This window comes from Chiloscyllium plagiosum, chromosome 26, assembly GCF_004010195.1.
Source record: "Chiloscyllium plagiosum isolate BGI_BamShark_2017 chromosome 26, ASM401019v2, whole genome shotgun sequence".
Lineage (NCBI taxonomy): Eukaryota > Metazoa > Chordata > Chondrichthyes > Orectolobiformes > Hemiscylliidae > Chiloscyllium > Chiloscyllium plagiosum.
Window position 1 is genome coordinate 32829013 of NC_057735.1, and position 24982 is coordinate 32853994.

Sequence of the window (24982 nt, forward strand, 5' to 3'; positions counted from 1 at the left end):
TCACATAGAGAGTGCGGAGAGTATGGAGCGAACTGCCAGAGGAAATGGTGGAGGCTGGTACAATTTCAACATTTAAAAGACATCTCAATGGACACATGATTAAGAAAGGGTTTAGAGGGATATGGGCCAAATGCTGGCAAACGGGACTAGATTAATTTAGGATATCTGGTCAGCATGGACGAGTTGGACTGAAGGGTCTTTTTCCGTACTGTACATCTCTATGATTCTGTGACTCTAAACTGAAGGATTTCAAAGCTGCCACATATTTCTAAGTTTTCCGAAGTCATGCCTGGATATAATACAGCACCGAACCAGAAGAGGACAAGAAGATGAGTCTGAGTCTTGTGCTGCAGTTACTATCAGAACTCTCTTTATTCTGGGATCTGAGCATCACTGGCATGGTCAGTATTTAATTCCCATTCGGTTGTCAATATGCAGGTTGAGGAAGGCTGCCTACAACTGAAAGACTTGTTAGGCCTATCAGGGCTAATTGAGAGGCAATCATATTCATGTAGGCCTGAAGTCACTTATAGTCCAGTGATGGTAACAGAGGAAGATTTCAAGCCCTGAAGATAGTATTGTACCAGATGGGTTTTCTGACAATTTTCTATATTAATAACCATTAATAACGAGACTAGCATTTTAACCAAATTTAGGCTTGGTATTTAAGTTTAATCAGCACTCATGTTGGGATTTGAACTCCTGACTCTGGACCATGAAATTCACCTTGTAATGAGACCACTATGCTACTGTCTTCATAAACCATATACAATTAGTCATAACTTCTCTCCTAGGCACCTATCCAGAGACAAACTGCTGCAGGTGCTAAGCATTGAATCAAAAGACTTCTGTGTATGCTAGCAGATCGAACATGAGGGAACAAAAGAAGCTGGGAATAAAACAAGTAGCAAAAGCTGGTGTCTGGTAGATCAGGAGAGGTCCAGTGGTTGTCATGACCCTGATCCAATCCCCAAAGTACTTAGGGACATATCAAACTTTTACTTCCAATACATATGTGTGAAAGAGGACTGCTGCAGCCAAAAGATTATTGTAGATGTAAATTCAGCAAATATCAAGCAGTGTCCTGTATGAAGTTTTATTTTAGAAAGAGTTAGATGTCGTTCTTAGGGGTACAGGGATCAAAGGGCTTGGGGAGCAAATGGAAACAGGCTATTGGAAGTTTAACCATGACCTTATTGAATAGAGGAATAGGCCCAAGGAGCTGAATGACCTATTCCTGCTCCTATTCTCTATGTTTCTATAAATCCAGTATTGTCACACCTTTACAGAAACTTCAACCAAAATGATTATCCACCTCCTCTCAGCAAGAGGCCAATGCCTGCAGATGTTTCTGATGTTTTATCCTTCAAGGGATAAGCAAAACTGGGGTTAAAAACCAATCGCAAGCCCTGGTCTAACTATATTAGTGGCCTGACAATATTATGTGTGGACCTGTGTGCTATGAAGGTCACACTTTGCAAAATCAGCCATTAAATACCCAAGTACTGCAGATAAAAGAGAAAATGAGTCTCTCTTGCTTTAAGAGCTGCTAGGCAGCACTGTTGAAAGAAACCATGACAACAGAATTCCAATCAACCTGCAAAGTAAAAAATCCTTTTTTCATTTTTTTATCTTTTTAACTTATTTCTTATTCTCAATCTGTGTTTTAGCATTATTATTTCTTGTGCATACTACTGAACAAGCCACTCTTTTGTTAACTCAGAAAACTTGGTTAAGTCAGTTGTTTTGAGACATAAATTTGCTTGATCAAAACAAAATGCACAAGGGAACTGATCCTTCCAAATTGATCTTGTTGAAACCATCTGAGGGAAAAGGTAAACAAAGAAAGGGAGACAGTACATTCCTCCTCACCTTAGAACTTAACAAATTGATGTATCTTGTCTGAAACCATTACAAATTAAGGCATCTTGTCACACGTGAGGAGATTTGGCACAAAGATATTAGTAGTCAGTTTTTCAAAGAAAGATATTACCAGAACAGATGCAAAGATACCAGGGATAATCACATGTATTGAACAGTAGGAGACAAAAATCTTTTTCATGAGACATGGGCTTTGCTAGCTGGTCCAGCATCTATTTTCCCTAAAGTAGGTAGTGGTGAACTACTTTTTGAACCACTGTAGTTCCAACTGTAGATGCACGCACACAGTTGCTTTAAGGAGAGAGTTCCATAATTTTAACTCAGCAACAACAGAAGGATCTCAACATATTTCCAAATTTGGGTCGTGAGCAGCTTGGGTCGTGAGCAGAGAACATACATGAATCTTGTGCCCTTATGCTTCTAAATCAAAATTGTTCTGCGTTTAGAAGGAGCTGTATTTGCAGCCTTGGTGAATATCTGCATGCATCTTGTAGATGGCATACACCTTTGCTAAAGTGCATAGGTGGTGGAGAAAGTGAAAGTTTTTGGATGTAGTGCCAATGAAGTGGATTGCATTTTTTTGGATGGTGTCAAGCTTCTTGAGTATTGTTGACGCACCGTTCATTCAGACAAGCGGGGAGCATTCCATCAAAGTCTGATTTGTGCTTTGTAGATGGTGGGCACACACTGGTGAGACAACTGGTGAGTTACCCATTGCAACATTCTGATCTTCTGACACATTGTTGAAGCCACAATATTTATATGATTGTTCCAGTTCAGCGACCCCTGAGATGTTGGTGGTGGGGGTTTTAGTTTTGGTAATGCTATTGAATTATATGATTGTTAGATTCTCTGCTATTTGAGATAGTAATTGCCTGGTACTTGGATGACACAAAATTTACTTTCCATTTATCAGCCGAAGTCTAAGTGTTGTTCAGTTCTGGATTGCTTCAGTATCTCAGGAGTTGTTAATGATGTTGAACAGTGTGCAATTGTCAATTAACATTCCCACTTTTGATCTTAGAAAGGAAGCAGAGACATTGAGTCACAGAGTCATAGAAACAGTCCCTTCAGTCCAACTCGTCCATGCTGACCAGATAGCCCAACCCAATCTCGTCCCACCTGCCAGCACCTGACCCATATCCCTCCAAACCCTTTCTATTCATATACCCATGCAAATGCCTTTTAAATGTTGCAATTGTACTAGCCTCCACCACTTCCTCTGGCAGCTCATTCCATACACGTACCACCCTCTGAGTGAAAACGTTGCCTCTTAGGTCTCTTTTATATCTTTCCCCTCTCAACTTAAACCTATACACTATAGTTCTGAACACCCCAACCCAGAGAAAAAACCTTGTCTATTTATCCTATCCATGCCCCTCATGATTTTATAAACCTCTATAAGGTCACCCCTCAGCCTCCGACGCTCCAGGGAAAACAGCCCCAGCCTTTTCAGCCTCTCCCTGTAGCTCAAATCCTCCAACCCTGACAACATCCTTGTAAATCCTTTCTGAACCCTTTCAAGTTTCACATTATCTTTCCAATAGGACGGAGACCAGAATTGCACACAATATTCTAATAGTGGCCTAATCAATGTCCTGTACAGCCACAACATGACCTCCCAACCTCAGTACTCAAAACTCTGACTAATAAAAGAAAGCATACCAAATACCACCTTCACTATCCTATTACCTGCAACTCCACTTTCAAGGAGCTATGAACCTGCACTCCAAGATCTCTTTGTTCAGCAACACTCCCTAGGACCATACCATTTAGTGTATAAGTCCTGCTAAGATTTGCTTTCCCAAAATGCAGCACCTCACATTTATCTAAATTAAACTCCATCTGCCACTTCTCAGCCCATTGGTCCATCTGATCAAGATCTCATTGTAATCTGAGGTAACCTTCTTCGCTGTCCACTAAACCTTCAATTTTGGTGTCATCTGCAAACTTACTAACTATACCTTGTATGCTCACATCCAAATCATTTATATAAATGATGAAAAGAAGTGGACCCAGCACTGATCCTAGTGGCACTCCAATGGTCACAGCCCTCCAGGCTGAAAAACTACCCTCCACCACCACCCTGTCTTCTACCTTTGAGCCAGTTCTGTATCCAAATGGGATTTCTCCCTGTATTCCATGAGATCTAACCTTGCTCACCAGTCTCCCTTGGGGAACCTTGTTGAACACCTTACTGAAATCCATATGGATCATATCCACCGCTCTGCCCTCATCAATCCTCTTTGGTACTTCTTCAAAAAACTCAATCAAGTTTGTGAGACATGATTTCCCACGCATAAAGCCATGTTGACTATGCCTAATCAGTCCTTGCCTTTCCAAATACATGTACATCCTGTCGCTCAGGATTCCCTCCAACAACTTGCCCACCACCACCGTCAGGTTCACTGGTCTATAGTTCCCTGGCTTGTCCTTACCACCTTTCTTAAACAGTGACACCATGTTAGCCAACCTCCAGTCTTCCAGCACCTCAACTGTGACTATAGATGATCCAAATATCTCAATACGAGGCCCAGCAATCACTTCTCTAGCTTCTCACAGAGTTCTAGGGTACACCTGATCAGGCCCTGGGGATTTATCCACTTTTATGCGTTTTAAGACATCTAGCACTTCCTCCTCTGTAATATGGACATTTTGCAAGATGTCACCATCTATTTCCCTACAGTCTATATTTTCCATGTCCTTTTCCACAGTAAATACTGATGCAAAATACTTAGTATCTGCCCCATCTCCTGCAGTTCCACACAAAGGCCACCTTGCTGATCTTTGAGGGGCCCTAAGCTCTCCCTAGTTACCCTTTTGTCCTTAATGTATTTGTAAAAACCTTTTGGATACTCCTTAACTATATTTGCCAAAGCAACCTCATGTCCCCTTTTTGCTCTCCTGATTTCTCTCTTAAGTATACTGCTACTGCCTGTATATTCTTCTAAGGATTCACTCCATCTATCCTGTCAATGCCTGATATATATTTCCTTCTTTTTCTTAACCAAACCCTCAATTTCTTTAGTCATCCAGCATTCCCTATACCTACCAGCCTTTCCTTTCACCCTAACAGGAATATACTTTCTCTGGATTGTCATTATCTCATTTCTGAAGGCTTCCCATTTTCCAGCCGTAACTTTACCTGTGAGCATCTGCCCCCTCCTGCTCCTTGGATGCTGCCTGACCTGCTGTGCTTTTCCAGCAACACGTTTTCAGCTCTGATCTCCAGCATCTGCAGTCCTCACTTTCTCCTTTTGAAAGTTCTTGCCTAATACCATTATAATTGGCCTTCCTCCAATTTAGAACTTCAATATTTAGATCTGGTCTATCCTTTTCCATCACTATTTTAAAACTAATAGAATTATGGTCGCTGGCCCAAAAGTGCACCCCCACTGACACCTCAGTCACCTGCCCTGCCTTATTTCCCAAGAGTCGGTCAAGTTTTGCACCTTCTGTAGTCGGTACAACCACATACTGAATCAGAAAATTTTCTTGTACACACTTAACAGACTCCTATCCATCCAAACCCTTTACACAATGGCAGTCCCAGTCTATGTTTGGAAAGTTAAAATCCCCTACAATTACCACCCTATTATTCTTACAGATAACCGAGATCTCCTTACAAATCTGTTTCTCAATTTCCCTCTATTTGGGGGTCTATAATACAATCCCAATAAGGTGATCACCCCTTTCTTATTTCTCAGTTCCACCCAAATAATGTCCCTGGATGTATTTCCGGGAATATTCTCACTAAGTATAGCTGTAATGCTATCTCTTATCAAAAACACCACTCCCCCCTTCTCTCTTTCCTCCCTTTCTGGAGCATTTGTATCCTGGAATATTAAGCTGCCAGTCCTGTCCATCCCTGAGTCATGTTTCTGTAATTGCTATGATATCCCAGTCCCATGTTCCTAACCATGCCCCGAGTTCATCTGCCTTCCCTGTCTTGCATTGAAATGAATGCAGTTTAATTTATCAGTCGTACTTTGTTCTCTGCTTTGTTCCTGCCTTCCCTGACTGTTTGACTGGCTGTTGATCTCAACTGTACCAGTCTCAAATTGAAATCTTTCCTCACTATCACCCTGGGTTCCCCACCACCAGTTTAAATCCACCTGAGCAGCTCTAGCAAATCTCCCTGCCAGTATATTAGTCCCCTTCCAATTCAGGTGCAATCTATCCTTCTTGTACAGGTCACTTCTACCCCAAAACAGCTTCCAATGATCCAAAAATGTGAGTCCTTCTCCTGTACACCAGCTCCTCAGCCATGCATTCATCTGCCCTATCCTCCTATTCCTTCCCTTACTAGCTCGTAGCACCGGGAGTAATCCAGATATTACTACTCTTAAGGACCTCCTTTTTAAATTTCTGCCTAACTCTCTGTAATGTCCCTTCAGAATCTCAATCTTTTCCCTTCCTATGTCGTTAGTTCCAATGTATACAATGACCTCCTGCTGGTCTCTCTCCACCTTGAGAACATTCTGCATCCTCTCCGAGACATCCTTGATCCTGGCACCAGGGAAGCAACCCATTATTCTGATTTTTCGCTGCTGGCCACAGAAACATGTGTCTGTACCTCGGACTAGAGAGTTCCTAACACAATCAATCACTTGGAACCTGCTGACATTGGTGAAGCAGCTGTAGATAGTTGGGCCAAGAACATGACCCTGATGAACGCATGCAGAAATGTTCTAGAGTTGTGATGACTGGCCTCTAGCAACTAAAACTAACTTCCATTTAGAGGCTCGACACCATCAGGCCAAAACAGCCTGTTTCATTGGCACAACAATCACAAGCATCCACTCAATGCTCAGTAGCAGCAGTATGTACTATCTAACAAGATTGCTGAAATTCACCGAAGGTTCTCAGACAGCACCTTCCAAACCCATGACCACTTTCATCTCAAAGGACAAGGGCAGCAGATATATGGGAACACCATCACCTTCAAGTTCCCCTCTAAGCCACTAACTGTCCTGACTTGGAAATATATCTCTATTCCTTCACTGTCACTTGGTCAAAATCTTGGAATTCCCTCCCTCATCACATTGTGGGTCAACCCAGAGCAATTGGACTGCAGTGTTTCAAGAAGGCAGCTCACCACCACCTTCTCAAGGGCAACTAAGGATGGATGATAAAATGTTAGCCAGTCAGTGATGCCCACATCTTACAAATAAGTTTTAAAAATGTATACTAGAGTCTGAGTACTGCAATCCACCTTGAAACGTAAAACTGTTCCAGGCCTATCTTACAAAGAGAAGTCTCAGAGACATTTTTTGGCACAACATGAGAATGGATCGTCTTTATTTGTTTCAGAACTTTAAAAGCTCTGACCTGCCTTGCAACATTGTAAATACTACATACTAGTGGCATGCCTGAGATATGAACACAAGATGCTGTTGTCACTCAGGTAAGCAGCTTGTCCATCCACTGCCACCAGCTCACTCAATACTGACAATTGTGACTTCACAATAAGGGTAGATCATACTAACACCTTTGCTAGTGTCCACAATGATCATACCTTTACCTCGATGTGGCCAACTATCCCTGTTACACCTACTTTGCTATGAATTACAATTCGCCTGGCTGCAAAAAAATGCACAACTCATCAAATTCTACATTGAATTTGATTTGTAAGTTTAATTCAGAAACTTAAATTCAGAATGTGCTTCTTCCTGAAAATGTCATTTCCTTCAGAAACTTGTTCTTGTAAATTTCAGGAGCAAGAACCTGATGTAAATACCTCAGCATGCCAGGGTCAGCAGACAGAATCTTCTTAGCCCATGTAGGCAGCTTACAGATGGAATCAGGAGCAGAATCAGAAACCAGGGCATCAAGTTGCCTTGCTATGTTCCTGTGTCCAAACAATCTTCCCAACTGAGGGAAATCTTTGCAACAGCTGCCCACCCATCATCAACTGGTAGCCAAAGTGTTGATGACGACGCTGGGGTCTTCCTGAACTTGGTTGGTTCTTGCTGAAGCCAGAGCTTGGCAGGAACCTGTAAGTGGGATTATTGACATCTCTTCAATCTACCTTCATCATGGACAGTGCAATAATGCCACAGTGTGCATCTACAAATGTGGCATAACAGCTGTGGCTCCACTTTTTAAAATAAAAAGCAAAAAGCACCCTCTTTTTGAAGAAAACCACAACGGCCTATCCACCTCAGCAGCACTGACCTCTCATGATGGGGCTACTGATTGTCCAGAATTTTGTGTCCTCTGATTGCTCCTCAGACCTTGAGGGTATGTCTACCATCCTTAACTGAATTACAAATGTATCATCAGTATGGAACATTTGGTCCCAATAGCAGAAATAATTTAAAGCTGGTTAAGATTTCATCCACCCTATTTACAGTGTATATCATCTCAAGATACACTGCAGCTTCTTGCCAAGCTCCTTCAACACATCTTCCAAACTCACATTCTGTACCCTTTAGAAGGGCAAGGCCTTATGGAGAGACAATCACCTGCAAACTTGCAGGATCCTGGTTCGGAAATATTTCACCATTGCCTCATTCTTTCTGGCTTAAAATCTTCTAACTCTTGATCTAATTCCGCAGTGGAAGCATTTTCACCACACGTCTGCAACAGTTCAAGAAAATGGCTCCACTGAATACCGAATAAAGGATGAGTAGTAAATGCTGGCCTTTCTAACAACAGCCACATCCATGAATAAATTAATAAATCTCCCTAACTGTCATTGAACCCAATGCAAGGTCAGGAAACATGCGATGATGTGGAAAAATAATTAAAACAGGAAATGACTTTCACCTGCCAGGCATTTAAGATAATAAACTATAATCACAAAGTACACACAGTTTACATATGTATTCAGTAACGTGATTTAAAATGTTACCCCCATATATCTCCTTACTGCTCTTTATATCTTTAACTAAATAGAATGTAACTTGTAGGTAAATCAAGTAGGTCACCTACTCAGACTTTCTTGGCTATGTGGATTCAGTTTATCCTAAAGCCCCTGTACAGTAACAATGTGTTGTAGTTGTTCACAATATTTCTGTATACTTTGACTAGCTTCTACTTCAAACTTGTTTCTGAAATGATTAGGAAGCCAAATCACTGTTTTGGAACAATAATGCTTTGTTCAATGTCAGACTGCATTGCCCTGGAATGTCTGCTGAGATGCCGCAGCCTGTGACCAGAGCTTTGCTGTAAGTGTAATGGAAACATTGTTTATGTCACAGGTTCTATCTGGGTAGTAGCGAGTAGAATTTCTCCTGCATTGAGATAAAAGAAATAACCCACAAAAAAGGGGATACAATTGGTGTATGTTGGGGCAATATAGGGCCAATTTTATTCATCTTAGTGTTCCAAATACCATGTTTCTGTGGTTTTAGGATAAAGAAGATTTAGTAAAGATGTTTTTGTTAGCACTGCGACTCCATCCTATGTGAATGCTAAATATTTCTGTGGCAAGACAGGTAGAAGCAGCAATATTTGCCCTGTCAGTAATACACAACTTTAAATTTTATTATGGTAATGAAAAACGCATTTTTCTCTATTAAAGACAGTTTTCAAGATGTTAACTCAAATCCCTGTGTAAATGTAATATTAGCAGTTCTCAGGCATGCTTGATTTAAAAAGATTATTACCGAATGAATAAGCAACCATTGTTGCTGTAATAATTTTTATTGCTGCTGTTGAACAACTGCATTTGTCTTACTTCATGTGCTTGAGACACACTGTGTGGGAGCAGCAGTTTTGTAAGGCTTGTTTGGGAGGTACCTGCCATTGTTCCATTTTCTACATTGAACTTTCCTCTCAGCAGCAACTTCCTTTCATATCGCACTTTTAATGCAGTAAAATATTCCAAAGATGTATCAAAAGAACTTAACCCAACAAAATTTCATGTTAAGCCAAAGGAAATATTGAGAGGGAGATAGGTTTTAAGGAGACTCGTAGATATAGGGAGAGGTTAAGAGCGAATGTTCAAGATATGCAGGCCTAGACAGGTGAGGGCACTGCTTGAGAGAATGATGAAAGTCTGGGATTGCACAAGACCCTGAAGTTGGAGGAAAGCCAAAGTCTTGGACATTGTAGGGCGAAAGGAGTTCACAGAGAAACGGGGAGGTGAGGTCCTGCAAGAATTTGAACAATATAATAAGAATTTCAAATCCACTTGTAGACTGGAGTGAATGTAACTGAGTATGATTGAGGACTGGGAGAAAGGAACTTGGTACAAGATAGGATAGAAACTGCAGGGTTTTCGATGAATTTATCATTATGAAGGATGGAAAATGGAAGGCAGCCATCAAAGCATTGGAATAGTTCAGTCTGAAAGTAAAGCAACAGAACGCCTGAGGCAAGGGTGGTGATAAGCAAAGCCAGAGATCAGAGCAAAGATTTCTTATGATTGAAATAGTCAGAAGCTCAATTCTGAGTCAAATAGGATACTAAGATTGCAAAAACTCGAGTTTTGCTTGAAATAGTGACGAGGAATATAGTTGTGCTGTGGAGTCAAAAGAAATGATTTTAGTCTCCCCAGTGCTTCATAAAAAGGCATGTCTCAGGGAAGTCATGGTGACATCGAACTACATGCCATCAATATACATAGGGAACCTGATTTCACATCCTTGGTGATGTCATTCATGGGCAGCATTTAAATGAATAAAAGCAAAGCATCAATGGTGAATCTTTGAGAAATTGAGAGGAAGAGGGAGAAACAAAAATCTCAGATTGCAACTGGATAGATAAGAATTGAACTTGGTGAGGACAACTTGGCAAAAGTGTTTGAGAATAATGTGTGATGAGCCATAGTTGAATGTTGCAGGCAGTTTGGGAAGTATGCAGAATGACACTGGACCACAGTCCGTGTCACAGAGGATGCTATTTATCACTTTGATTAGGGCCATTTCAGTATGGTGCAAGAGCTAGAAACCTCATGAAGACTTGCAGAAAAAGTGGGCATGGATTGGGGAAATAATAATAAGTTGAATGTCTTTAAAAACATAGTAGATGTCGCAGTAGTTTGCAAAGAATAGCATGTTATACTATAGTCTTGTGCTCATCGGTTGTGAATGTACACAAGATTTTACAGCCAGGTGTTTCCAACTCTCCCTGCCTCTTCCATCTCCTCCTCCTCCTTACAGGTTCACCCATTCATTATACTCTGACTAAGCATACTACCTTAGTTAATTGGAATGAATCTATATCCTGTTGCTTGTAGAATAACATTGATAGTAAAAAGATGCTTTATGCAGTGACTCGGTGCAAAAGTCAAGACAAAGTTTTCTCTGATACCAAAAAAGTGAATAAAACTGGTTCCCAATAAGATTCCATTACAACTTGCTGGTAAGTAAACATAATTCAAATCAGGATATGAAGCTGCCGATCAACACACAATTTGGTGTAAGTGATTGTGTAATGAATAGCTGGAGAATGAAGAAGGCAAAACCTCCTACTTTCCCAGTCCCAGTTTCTTTATCCACTTCCAGCCTTGAATTTTCAGGGGCTACTCACGAAGAGACGAGTATGTGTAGCTTCACCAGATATTCTCCAATAGTTTCATGTTGACATGTACATTATATTGGTAACCAGTAGCAGGACCATTGCTTGCATACATCTCTTTTAAAGAGGGTATTAGAAAACACCAGGGAATGCATGATGCAGCTTAAACTAAATGACATTGTAAAGCTAGAGACATGGCAATGAAATCAATGTGCATGAATAATGTGCTTGTTTAAATAATAAATGGATCATATTAGATGAACAGTCAATGCAATCTTCAACCTTGCCACTTCTATTAAGGTTACTGGACTCTCTGTACCCACATCTTCAGGGAAGTGATTACATTCTGCCAAGCATCATGGAGCATAACTTTTTATCACCCTGCAGCCACCTTGGGGTAATGTCAGATTTGTCCAAAGCTGCAATTGCTGCAAAAGGATTTCTACTGCTTCCACAACAGAGCATCTTCTCTTGCTAACACAGTTGCCAGGAAGCCTTTGGTTACAAGGCCTCTGCCACTGCTCTGAAACACCCCAATCCAGAGACTATCAGATACACTATGATACCCTACCATCATTCCTCTTCCTCCCTGCCAAATGCTTTAATCTCTCCCAGTACATAGTTATTTTAATCCGCCTGTTCAGGGTAGGTGGAACTTGAACCCAAGCCTTCTGGCCCACGGGCAGAGACACCACCACTGTGCCACAAGACCTTAAAAATGTCTTTAATCAACATGTTTAGGCATGTTATAACATACATCAGTGGCAGGTGGCCCATGAACTGAACCATCTAGCTCAAAGGTAGGGACACTACCAGTACACCATAACAGCCCTCTTGTTAGTATATATGCACATGACAATGAACTAAATCTGGAAAACCAATGTGGTTCAAAGACATTCAAGTCAGGTGACTTTTCAAATTGCTACTGCCTGACTTGAAGCAGGTGATGTAGTGGGGAAGAAACTCAACCACATATTGGATTGTACATTTCAATGCACCTTAGACTCTCAATCGATGAAGTACATCATGTTGTACAATGTTTGTAATATGCTTTAATTTTTGAACAATCAAATTGAATATCACATAGCCATTCCTTTTTTCTCCATCCCTCCTTCTCTTTTTTCTCCTTTAATTTTGCCAGTGCCCTGTAATTTTGACCTTTATCCACCCCACCCTAATTCATAACAGTTTTCTTGGTGTAATATTGTATGGTGCATTGTCAAATAAAAAATAGTTTCAGGTCACGTTTGTCATTATTTTTATTTACATGTTAACAGACAAAAAAAACAATCTTCATACAGATTGCAAGATTTACCGTTTGGCAGAGAAAAAGCCACAGTGTCAAGCATTGAAAAGACAGTATATCTCAATAAATAAAGTTGGCATCAGTAATTTACAATGCATTATGTGTGACTTGCATGAAGTCATCGCTACAGTGAGTATTGGTCATTTAATAAATAAGAATAAAAAAAATTAAGACTGAGAAGCGTATTGTGAATAATGAATCTGTTCTCTAGATTATTATAATACAGTCCTTCTCGTGAAGATACATCCATTTTGAGTCATGATTGTCATTTGGTTGAACTGAGGTGTAGTCTTGTGATGGATGCAGACACAAAATCAATCCTGTCCCGTTCAGCGTTGTTTGGTTGTAGGTCAAGATTTGTTCATCACTTTTGCATATCAATGATAGCTGGAGAGAAAAGAATTATATGATAAAATGCAAATTGGACATGAACTAAGAATATATTGGAGTAAAAAGGAAAATGGTGGAGCCCACTTATATTATTTTCTTAGTTACAACAGCAACATTTAGAATCCAAAGATAATCAAACAATTTTGGAACAGAAGAACTCAATGTAACCATGAAAGATGTCATAGATACTTTTAATAAAGGAGATGACAGATATACATATATTCCCTCCCCAGTTCTCTCCACTTTCTATACCCATGTAGACCGTGGCTCATTGTTGAAATATGTTCTGTGTACATTATACACCTTCCCGTAATTTAAAAACCTTATCATTCTGTTTATTTGTGGGTTGGCATTGTAGATGAATCTTGATTCTGTCCTTGACCAAAGTCAACACATGCAAATATCTGGGTGTTGCTCCTTAGAGTCAGAGACCTAAGATACAGAAAAAGGCCCTTCAGCCTATTGCATCCATGCCGGTCAAAAACAACCACCTAATTATTCTAATCCCATTTTCAACACTTGACTCATAACTTTGCATGCCCCAGCATATCATATTGTTGGGAATTCAAACTTGAGCTACTTTTTTCCTTTGTTAATAAGACTAATTTTTGTGTTTTCGCTGATGTTGCTGCTTAAATCAAGCCTTTGACAAGGTTCTGCATGATAGACTAATTAGTATAGTTAGATCACATGGGATTCATGATGAGCTTGCCAACTGGATACAAAATAGCAGCAGGAGACAGAGCGTGATGGTAGAGGGTTATTTATCAGACTGGAGGCCTGTCACCAGCAGGGATCGGTGCTGGGTCCACTTTTGTTTGTCATTTATATAAATGATTTAGATGAGATTATAAAAGTAAGTTAGTAAGTTTTCAGATGACACCAGAATTGGTGATATAGTAGACAGTGAAGAAGGTTATCTAAAATGATAAAGAAATCTTAATCAATTGGGTCAGTGGGCTGAGGGGTGGTTGATGGAGTTTAATTTGGATAAATGTGAGATATCATGCTTGGTAAGGCAAATCAACGCAGGACTTATACAATTAAAAGTAAGGCCTCGGGTAGTGTTTTAGACCAAAAAAACCTCAAGGTTCAGATAGATAATTCTTTGAAGCTAGCATCACAGGTAGACAGGGCGGTTAAGAAGGCACTTAGCATGCTTGCCTTCATTGCTCAGACCTTTGAGCATAGGAGTTGGGACATCATGTTGAGGTTAAATAGGACATTGGTGAGAACTCTTCTGGAGTAATGCATCCAGTTCTGGTCATCCTGTTGTAGAAAGGATTAGATTAGATTAGATTAGATTACTTACAGTGTGGAAACAGGCCCTTCGGCCCAACAAGTCCACACCAACCCGCCGAAGCGCAACCCACCCATACCCCTACATTTACCCCTTCTTACCTAACACTACGGGCAATTTAGCATGGCCAATTCACCTGACCTGCACATCTTTTCGACTGTGGGAGGAAACCGGGGCACCCGGAGGAAACCCACGCAGACACGGGGAGAATGTGCAAACTCCACACAGTCAATCGCCTGAGTCGGGAATTGAACCCGGGTCTCTGGTGCTGTGAGGCAGCAGTGCTAACTACTGTGCCACCGTGCCGCCCATAAATCTTACTAACTGAAGAGGATTCATAAAAGATTGACCAGGATGTTGCCAAGAAAGGAGAGTTTGAGTTATAAGGAGAGGCTAGATAGGTTGGGGCCTTTTTTCACTGGATGTTAGGAGGTTGAGGGGCAACCTTATAGAAGTTTATTAAATCATGAAGGGTATAGATAAGGTGAATGACGGTGCCTTTTCCCGTGGTTCATTTGTGGAATGAACTTCCACAGAAAGTGGTGGACGCGGATACAGTTACATTTAAAAGACATCTGGATAAGGGGTGGCACGGTGGTTCAGTGGTTAGCACCATTGCCTCTACAGCACCAGGGTCCCAGGTTCGACTCCAACCTCAGGTGATTGGAGTTTGCACATTCTCCGTGTGTTCTCTGGGTGCTATGGTTTCCTCCCGCAGTACAAAGATGTGCAGGTTAGGTGAATTGGCCATGCTTAAATTGTCAACTAGGTGCATTAGTCAGAGGGAAAAGGGGTTTGGGTGGGTTACTCTTCGGAGGGTCGGTGTGGACCTGTTGGACCGAAGGGCCTGTTTCTACACTGTAGGGAATCTAATCTAAAAGTACATGAATAAGAAATGCTTGGAGGGATATGAGGCAGGTGGGAATACTTTAGTTTATGATTATGGATGGCGTGGATTGGTTGGACCAAAGAGTCTGTTTCCATACAGTGCAAGATCATTTATTTTGAATTATACTGTAACATATAACTTACAGCCCCACATCAGCCACACTGTGTCTTATATACTCGAGATGCCAAAGCCAGGATGAGGGTGGGTTAGAATTTCCATTTGCACATTTCGATAAAGAACATACATCTGGTACTATCCTTGCAAGACAGTAATATATTTGTGAGGGTACATTACTAGCATGTAGTCTGGCTTGTGGTGAAACCAAGTCAGCTGATCAGTTATTCTGTAATATTAGAGCCCTCTTTGTAAACCACATTCATTCCTAGCAAGACTACATGGTCAGCAAGACCTCAACAGATTAAACTAATTGCTTGTCCAATGTCAACAAATCTATGGTGAGATTTCTCCGTGTCTTCACATTTAACTATCCATGGCATGAATCTGACCTAATAAATATTCATATGATTATAGTGAAGCTGTATTAATTAAGAATTAAATAAAAGTCTGTATAATCATGGTTAAATATTAACTATCAATATTTCCGCCATTAATCAAGTGAGATGAAGATCAAATAACACTTGAGTTACAAGTGATGGCACTGATGTTATCTTTCACTGCAGCACTGCATTGTTTTGATGATATAATTTGTTACACTTTATTAATGTTCTCAGTTTAGAAATGTTGCAAGATTAAATTTTTAAATATAATCTTATTAGAATGTTTAAGTTTCAATCTATACAAACAATAACAATGTTATATCCTGGATCTGTAAAACTTACAAATCAAGCAGGTATTATGTTCTGGTCACATTAGACGTGTAAAGAACCAGATAAAATGTGAATAATTCACTCATATTATTTGAATGTATTTTGAATGCTGGAGTCTGAAGATAGTCACCGGGGTGGTTTAGCATATGGAATTCCTCGTGGTTCATCCCTATTTTTCATGCAGAGATGGCAGCAATTAACTTCAAATCACTTCCAGAAAGGCTGATTGGTATTGATTTACGTTCATTATCTCCCTAACAATGCACTTTACTCCCAGCTCCGACTGAACTAGTTACTCATTTGGTACTGGTGGAAAATTCAAAGTTGAATTACTGAAATTGTGTTAATATACAACACTTTCAAGTTCAATGGTGCCACTGATCGAACTAACTAAAGGTTGATATGAGTGAGTTATGGAAGCCACATATATACATAGTTCTGCATAAGTCACATACTATAGAAGCAATGCTAATATTAAACTAAAGGTTAGATTATTAGCTTAAATGATGCACCTGCAATCTTTCTTTGCATTAATTGTCAGGCTTATTAATCTAAAAAAAAATTACTGATATTAAAATTGGTAGATCAACCTTGATAATCATTTTGACATTCATTTTCCCATATTTTAAAAAGTATTAACTCATTAGTTTAATACACATAAATGCCTGAAAGATAGTAAATCACAGAATATTTAACAAATACATGATGCATTAATTCTGGTAGCATTAATAACATTTGTGGCCTCTTTTTTAAAAACACATAAAACATTTCTCCTTCTGGTAACAACTGTAGAAATTTTGACTGTTCTAGTAAAGTGGAAACAATCCCAAATTGTTCAATCCACATTGACCATGTTCCCAAACTAAACGAGTTCCACCTGCCTGCACTTGGCCCATATCCTTCCAAACCTTCCCTATTCATGAACTTATCCAAATGCCTTTTAAACGTTGTAACTGTACCTGCATTCATCACTTTCGCTGGCAGTTCATTCCACAGACAAACCACCCTCTATGTAAGAAAAAGGTGCCCTCATGTCGTTTTTCTCCTCTCATCTTAAAAATATGCCCCCTCGTTTTGAAATCCCTCACCCTAGAGAAATGGCCCTTGTCATTCACCTTATCTATGTCCATCATAATTTTCTAAACCTCAATAAGGTCACCCCTCAACCCCCTATGCTCCAGTGAAAAATGTCACAACCTATCTTTTATACCTCAAACCCTCCATTCCCAGTAACATTCTGGTAAATCTTTTCTGAACCCTCTGCCGTTTAAAAGCCTTCCTATTACCGGGTGACCAGAGTTGCACACAGTACTTGAGAAGAGGTCTCACCAACTTGTTTACATTAAGTTTTTTTTCTATTACTGTTACACAGGTGAAGATTTAGAACCAGTTCAATGCTTGCCCCACACTACGTAGTAATTTGTAAATAATATTATACACACGTCAATTACAAAAAGAGGTAATTCTGTCCAGACTGGATTTATATCCAAGTCTAGACAGTGGCATACTGGTTCCTAAAGAATCATAACAGTTTACTCTCTGGTTGATTTTTTTAAAATTTAGTCAGCAAAATTAGTCAGACTATGAAACTCAGAGTACCAGCAATCTTTCATGAATCTGGATCACAGAAAATTGTGGTAAGTCAATGAAAGCTGTCTACCGCATCCCACCTACACACACATTATTTACTTTCATCATGCCCAAAACTAATTAATGAAATTAATGACTCATGCTGGGAAAAACTATTTTAATGCTAATACTGCCAATCAATTTCAATGTTCAACCACATTCAAAGCATTCACAGTACTGAAGCTGGAGACGTACCACTATGGATCAGATCTATTCAGATTCTAATGAAGCTGACCTAAACATTAAACAAAACGTTTCGATGAAGACATCCAAACTTATTTCTATTAATGTAAAAGGCCAATGACTAAAAGCTATTATGACACACAAAGTCAACAGCACCTAGTACAATTACAGGGAGGGACCAGAAACAATACTGCAGGATATAACTCTGGGTGTGTATTCCACCACAATTGAAAAATAAATCATCCAATGCTAATTTCATATTGTGTTATCTGATTGATTTAAATGCTAAAGAAGCTATTGTACCAAACATCCAGGACATTAACTTCCAATTATGCACTCTGCTTAAAATTTAAATGATGTACAACTGTTGGCTCTCTGTTTAAAATAAAGCTATTTTGTGCTAAAATAAATTGTCTCAACTGCATGCGAGCAAGTTCAGCTGAGTTCTCCTTGCTCATATCCAACAGGCAATTGAGATTGATTCACCTTTTGCCTTTTCTTTCATCTTTTCCATTGGATATTGAATGAGAGAATTGGATCCAACTATGTTGCCTCACATGGCATTGTTAGGACAACAGCAGCATTTATATCTAGAGGCTCATGGGAGACCTTTCCCAATGCGGCTGACTGTGAAATAATTTTATCTTGGGTGACCACCAGGAAAGTAAATGAGACTCGAGCAATTACTATTAGTGGTTCTAGTACTGATTTGAAAACTGTAAAAAGTATTATTTTCCCACTTCACATATTAGGAATAGCTATTTGGTTGAAATACTGAACAGTTGATGGAACAGTAGAACAATAGTGTAGCATGATAATGTCTTGAGATAAATATTAAAAAATAACCAGGTAAACGTTAAGTTTATTCTGACTTAGGTTTTAATAGTAGACCATAAGCACACGACATTCCCATCATTGAAGTACCCTTCCAGGTCTGTAGCTTTTGCAAGGAAAGGTATCTGTATCTGTTACATTACATGTTATGCAAAATAGGCTAAATATAATTAAGTTAGATTGTTTGTAATAGATTTCTATGAACCTTTAGCAAAATTACTAATTACCAACATCTGTTAGAGAAATATCTTTTTTGAGAACTATCTAAAACCAGGTTAATGGATAATCAGTTGTGATGAAACATTAATGTAGATGCTGCTAGATTTGCTATTTTTGCCTCAGACTTCCTCAGCATTCTGTTCTTGCAAATTTGAGAAATTGGTAAAAACAGAACAACTGAATGTAGATTCTGCATACCATATTAAATGAGTACACAACTTGAGGTTTTATTTGTGAACTAAAAACTTCAAATGTTGAATCCAAAAAGCTTATCAGACATTACACAGGGTATTAACTGCTTGAACTCTTTTCCTAATACTTGAATTGTGTTTTGATATTGCTATTCTAAATATTTGAAGATATTAATATTTTTGACTCATCACATGATATTAAAAATATATTAATTGTTGGTTTAAAAAATTGTTCCATTCAATTTTTAAGCATTTTTATAAGTATTTTAGTGCCTTTGTTTAAATGGCAGAGAAGTTTATGTTAAATTAAATAGAAATCTGAATTTTTATGGCAACTGTTACATCCTGAGAAAGCCTCAGTTCACTTAATAGGGAATGAATATTCCTGAAGAAGGGCTTATGCCCGAAACGTCGATTCTCCTGTTCCCTGGATGCTGCCTGACCTGCTGCGCTTTTCCAGCAACACATTTCCAGCTCTGATCTCCAGCATCTGCAGACCTCACTTTCTCCTCAATGAATATTAGCTAACATAGCAGCCACCTTCTGCACATTATGATACTACAAGAAAACTCTAAAATGAATGAATACCTCAACCTTTTTCTTCCTAAAGTTAGTCAGCACAAATAGAAAGCAAGAATATTTATACTATAGCACAGACAAATGACAATAGGAACAATCATCAGAGGATAACTAATGTTATAAAGCAATTAATTCCTGTTTTTTTTCAAGCTGCTTGATTGAAGGATGAAATATCGGCAGTTGAACTAATGTAAAAGGATGTGGTCAAATTAGGAGTTTCAGGTATGCTTACATGCTTATTGCAGCCAGAGTGTGTAAGAATAATTTCTAAACCAAATATTAAAAGGTAGTTTTTAATCACTCCATCTATCTCAATTATCATATGACTTTGAGATTAAACTCGCCAGCATCCTTTGAATCCCTCTGCTGTCTCTAAATATCTGACACCCAGATCTGAATCAAGCAGAGACTTTGTCAAACAAAACCCACTGGCTTTGGTCCCTGTCAGAAACCTCGTTCCTGTCCAATGTTTCCATATCTGGCAAATGTCTTAAACTTGACTTAAACTAGCGTCAGAACCTGAGATGAGGTTTTAAGCATGATTTGGCAATATCACCAAGCCTACCTCCCTCCACCTCGGCAACATACCTTGATTTCAGACCTGCTTTACCTGCTAATGAAACTATTGCTCCTGTGGCTTTCCACCCTCCAAAACTGCTGATTGGGGCTTTTGCCTGAAACATCGATTTTCCTGCTCCTTGGATACCGCGTGACCTGCTGTGCTTTTTCAGCACCACTCTAATCTTGACTCTAATCTCCAGCATCTGCAGTACCCACCTCCGCCTCCAAACATTTTAACTCTCCCTAAAACCTGTTCCCCAAGCAACCCATGCTTATTGGTTTTCCATCTGCAAAACATCACATTTTAAATCCTCATCCTTGCTCTCAAATCATTTCCCCTTCCTGACCTTTCCCATCACCAAAGACCCTCCAGATCTCATCTTGGCCCATTGTGCAGCTCTGATATTAATTGCACCATCACTGTTACTTTGAGCAAAACCTCAGAATTTTCTCTCTTAAACCTTCCATCTCCACTTCCTCTTTTAGACAGTTTTATCCAATCTGCAGAGACATGTTGACACACATCCTGATGTTGAACCCAGGCCCTCTGCGGCCCTCCCACCACCACCAAAGTAGGGACTCTAACACTGCACCACACCAGCCTCAACATTTCCCTTTTTAAAATGATTCTAAATGTCTACTTCATCGATCAAACCTTTAATTAGCTGACTTTATACCTTCTTCAGTGGTTCAATACCTTGAAAGGATATTTTAATTTAACCATAATATATAAATGTAATTTCTTTTGTGATTGGCAATATATATAAAGCTTTTCCTACCCTGTGTAACACAGTCGGGTTCAGTATTGATAGTGTACCAGCAACCTCTGAGAGATGAGAAAATTGTGACCCACTTCTTGAACAGTTGTTACAGCCAGTGCTTTAGAAAGCTGGTAGCCATGACGGTTCATCAGAGAGAAAAAAACAGAAATATGTGCAGAAGTAGACCATTCAGCCCAAGTCTACCCTGCCATTGAATGAGATCAACTCCACTTTCCTACCTTTTTCCCATAACTCTTGTTTCTCTAACTAACTGAAAAAGCCTTGCTTAAAATAGGTATTGTCAAGAGTATGAGAAGGGGAGGACTGCAGATGCTGGAGAGTCAGGAGTCGAAAAGGGTGATGCTGGAAAAGCACAGCAGGTCAGGCAGCATCTGAGCATCAGGACTTCTGCCTGAAACGTCGACTCTTCTGTTCCTTGGAAGCTGCCTGATCTGTTGTACTTTTCCACTGCCACGCTTTTCAACTATTTTCAGGAGTACCATATTTACACAATTCAAATGGCTGACTGAGTTGTTTTTAAGTTTCTTACTCATTTCTTACTGGAAAATGTCACGATCCTAATCCTGTGGAACTTAATTGTTTTCGGGTTGAGGACTCTGGGTGCATACTTGATGGTATTTAGAAGGGTGGGAGGGGTATCTCATTGAAACTTCCAGAATGCTGGATAGAGTGGATGTGGAAAAGATGCTTTCACCAGTGGGAATGACTAGGACTCAAGGGTGAAAGTGAGGAATGCAGATGCTGGAAATCAGAGTCAAGATTAAAGTGTTGCTGGAAAAGTACAGCAGGTCAGGCAGCATCTGAGGAGCAGGAAAATCGACGTTTCAGGCAAAAGCCCTTCATCAGGAATGAGGGCCAATGAAGGGCTTTTGCCTGAAACGTCGATTTTCCTGCTCCTCAGAAGCTGCCTGACCTGCTGTGCTTTTCCAGCACCACTCTAATCTTGACTAGGACCCAAGGGTACAGCCTCAGAGTGAAAGGACGACCCTTTAGAAGTGAAATAGGGAGGAATTTCTTCAGACAGACGATAATGAATCTGTGGAACTCATTGCAGTAGAAGGCTGTGAAAGCCAAGTAATTAAGACTGAAATAGTCAGATTCTTAATTAGTAGGGGCCTAGGGTCAAGGGGAGAAGGTGGTTGAGAAAAAATTGCACTATTGTTGAATGATGGAGGAAACTCGATGGATTGAATAGCCTTATTCTGCTCCTATGTCACACGGTCTTATGGGTTATCGTTGTTGCCTCGTCCTTAAGTGACAGCCTTATTGTGCACAATTACTGCCTTTGTTTTACTAAAATAGCATGATTATTAAAATTTGGTTTTCAGAATGTGTGGAGCTAAACCCTATACAGAAATCCTCTCATCCTAGAGCACTGAAAAATCCAATTGTTCCTTGTTTTGTACTAAATTTCCATTCTCCCAAATGTATACAGTAATTTATTACAATTGTGAGCTTATGTTCGTGTTGTCGGGAGAACTAGAATGGTCAGAACCGAGAGGCGATTGCCTGCTGATCAAATTGGTTTCACAGTTAAGCCGCGTTCATTGTTCCTTCATTCATTGGAACCCCCCCCCCTCCCCCCTGCCGAGTGCATGTTGCACTGTACAGAGAGACAGTGGCAGGCCGGCGATGGGAGGAAAGGACGGGGCAGGCGCTCGCACAACGCACTCACCTCGGGGCTCTTTGGATCAGGACATGGTGCTGATGGCTGGAGGAGGCGTGCAGATGTGAGCCAGCTGCCTGGATTTCACCGACTGGATGGCCTGGCGGTTCTTAAACTGCACCATGCCCAGGGTGATCTCCGCGTTCCACGTCGTGTCCTCCAGGCACCTGAAGTCGATCTCCCTGCTGTCGGCCATCACGATGGTGAAGTAGACGTACCGGCCTTTTCTCTCCACGCAGTCCACCGTCTTCATGTTGTCGAACGGCAGCACTTTGCATTTGGAGCGGCTCGCCTTCGGCTCGTAGATGCACAGCCCCTCGTCAGTGAGCACGCAGCTTTTCCTCTTCCATAACTGCAGCAAGCCGTCACTCCTTTTCTCCAACAGCCCTTCCTTCAGGACCGTTTGACTGTTCATCTCGGGCATGCTGTTTGACCTGGACTCTCTCTCCCTTTTGCCTGGGGATTTTAAACCTGCGAAGACCCAGTGATGATGGACGGTTCTAGTTCATTTCCCTCCCTCTCCCTGTCTCTTCGCCCTCCCTCCCTCACTCAGTGTTTCCCTGGGAGCTGTTGCAACATGCCCAGATGGCTTTTTATTTCATTTCAGCATCTCTTCGTCCAGCCCTCCGCCTGACGTTCCCAGATCAAAGGCTTCCGCCCCCGCAGCAACTGAGTCATTGAGAAAACATTGGAGGTGGGGGGATGGGGGGGAGGGGGAGGTGGAGTTCTGAGCCACTGTGGCTTGGGAACATTTGATACCATCAAGTGTTTCTCAAAAGGGAGGTGGGGGGGGGGGGGATACCCGGGTGTGATCCTGTACATCCGCTCCCCCACCACACACACACACAGTTTTAAGACGTAAATATTCCCCAGTATTTTCAAAATGAAAGGTGATGGTGGTATTGCATCTGGTTAACTTGAGACCCTCACCGGTTACAAAGGGGGAACCTTAGTCGAAGTGTGCCCTTTGTCTTTATGTTGATCTAAACTCCAACACGTATGTAGGGGTTGGAAGTTGCCTGAAAGCTGTTGCTGTGACATGTTGAGCCAGCAGCCTCTGTGCACACAGTTTGTTTTCGTTTCGGGACCAGACTTTTCCCCCGCCCCTCCTGTCTGCCTCTTGGGTGGTTTATTCATTTCATGGCTTTGTGTTCCCATCGCTAACTTTCCCGAATTTATTCATCCTCTCGGCTCGCGTGTGTTAAGATAAATCCACCTCCCAGGTGCTGAACTCTGTCTTCCTTCCCTGTTGCTGAGATGGGAAAGAGAGACTAAATTGCCTTCGTGCCGCTCCAGCAGGGCAATTCTACAGCTGGCCTTGTTCTGCAGATGCCTCTCAATTGTTTTATGTTACTGCCTGTGCTTTCTGCTCTCCAGCAGGTCTCCTGAGACCTCATTGTGTCCAGGCCCATTGGACGGCTGTTTCCTGGAAAAAACAATCATCTTTTACAGCCTGCAATCTCTCCTTCAAGAATTCCACTTGGCTCAGATATTATGACAAAGTGTTCACAGATTGTGGTGTTTTGTTGACTATTTTCTTTCTTGTACAGAACTGCTAAGACATTCAACCAATGTTTTGTAGAATTATTTCTGGTTTATAATTGGTGTCAGTTCATTATTCCATGTTAGGGAATAATAACCTGCATTTATATTAGTGAGTTTCTGGAAGCTCATACCATTCCACAAGGCCTTACAGCCTAATAAAGAACTTTTGTTTTTAAAACTGCAATTATAGTTGCAAAGTTGAAATATTCCACCAGATGAGCTAACTTTTAAGATACTGACCCCGATACTTAGATAATCATTGGAGCACTGATTATACAATGGGACCTTGCAGATTTCCAAATGCAGCTATCTCTGATGGAATTGCTCAGAAAATTCAAGCTCCTGGTATTCAATTCCCTTGTATTCAGAACCCTCGAAGAAAGTCCCTAAAATGTTTGGAGGGTTCTGGCTCAGTTATTTCAGAATTGAAGTAGCCAGGAAAAGGTTCTCGATGGGGGAGTGGGGGGTGGGGATTCAGAAGTAAGGCACAGATGGAGATGGAGCCCAGAGAGAGAGAAAAAAACAGATAGACAAAGGGTTGGATAATGGTAAACCAATGGAAAGAAGAGTGCCATGGTGGCTCAGTGGTTCAAGTCACCCCCCGGGAACTATCTTTAGGGAGTTTGGACATTCTCCCTTTGTCTACATGGGTTTTCTCTCATAGTCCAAAGATGTGCAGGTTAGGTTGATTAAATTGCCCATAGTGTTCAGGGATGCATCGGCTAAGTGGAT

General features: G+C 40.6%; 1 protein-coding gene across 1 annotated transcript; it reads right to left on the reverse strand.

Moving 5' to 3' along the window:
- Positions 1-12590: 12590 nt before the first annotated feature.
- LOC122563236 (pleckstrin homology-like domain family A member 3) lies at positions 12591-23254 on the reverse strand. The gene is made up of 2 exons (XM_043716840.1): positions 22715-23254; positions 12591-13042 (listed from the first exon to the last, which is right to left on the reverse strand). Exon 1 carries the CDS (start codon positions 23127-23129, stop codon positions 22731-22733), a length of 399 nt encoding a protein of 132 aa, XP_043572775.1. The 5' UTR covers positions 23130-23254; the 3' UTR covers positions 12591-13042; positions 22715-22730.
- Between the last annotated feature and the right edge of the window lie 1728 nt (positions 23255-24982).

Excerpts from the sequence above, each read along its gene's own strand:
- LOC122563236 (XM_043716840.1), bottom strand. The coding sequence starts at position 23,129 with ATGCCCGAGATGAACAGTCAAACGGTCCTGAAGGAAGGGCTGTTGGAG.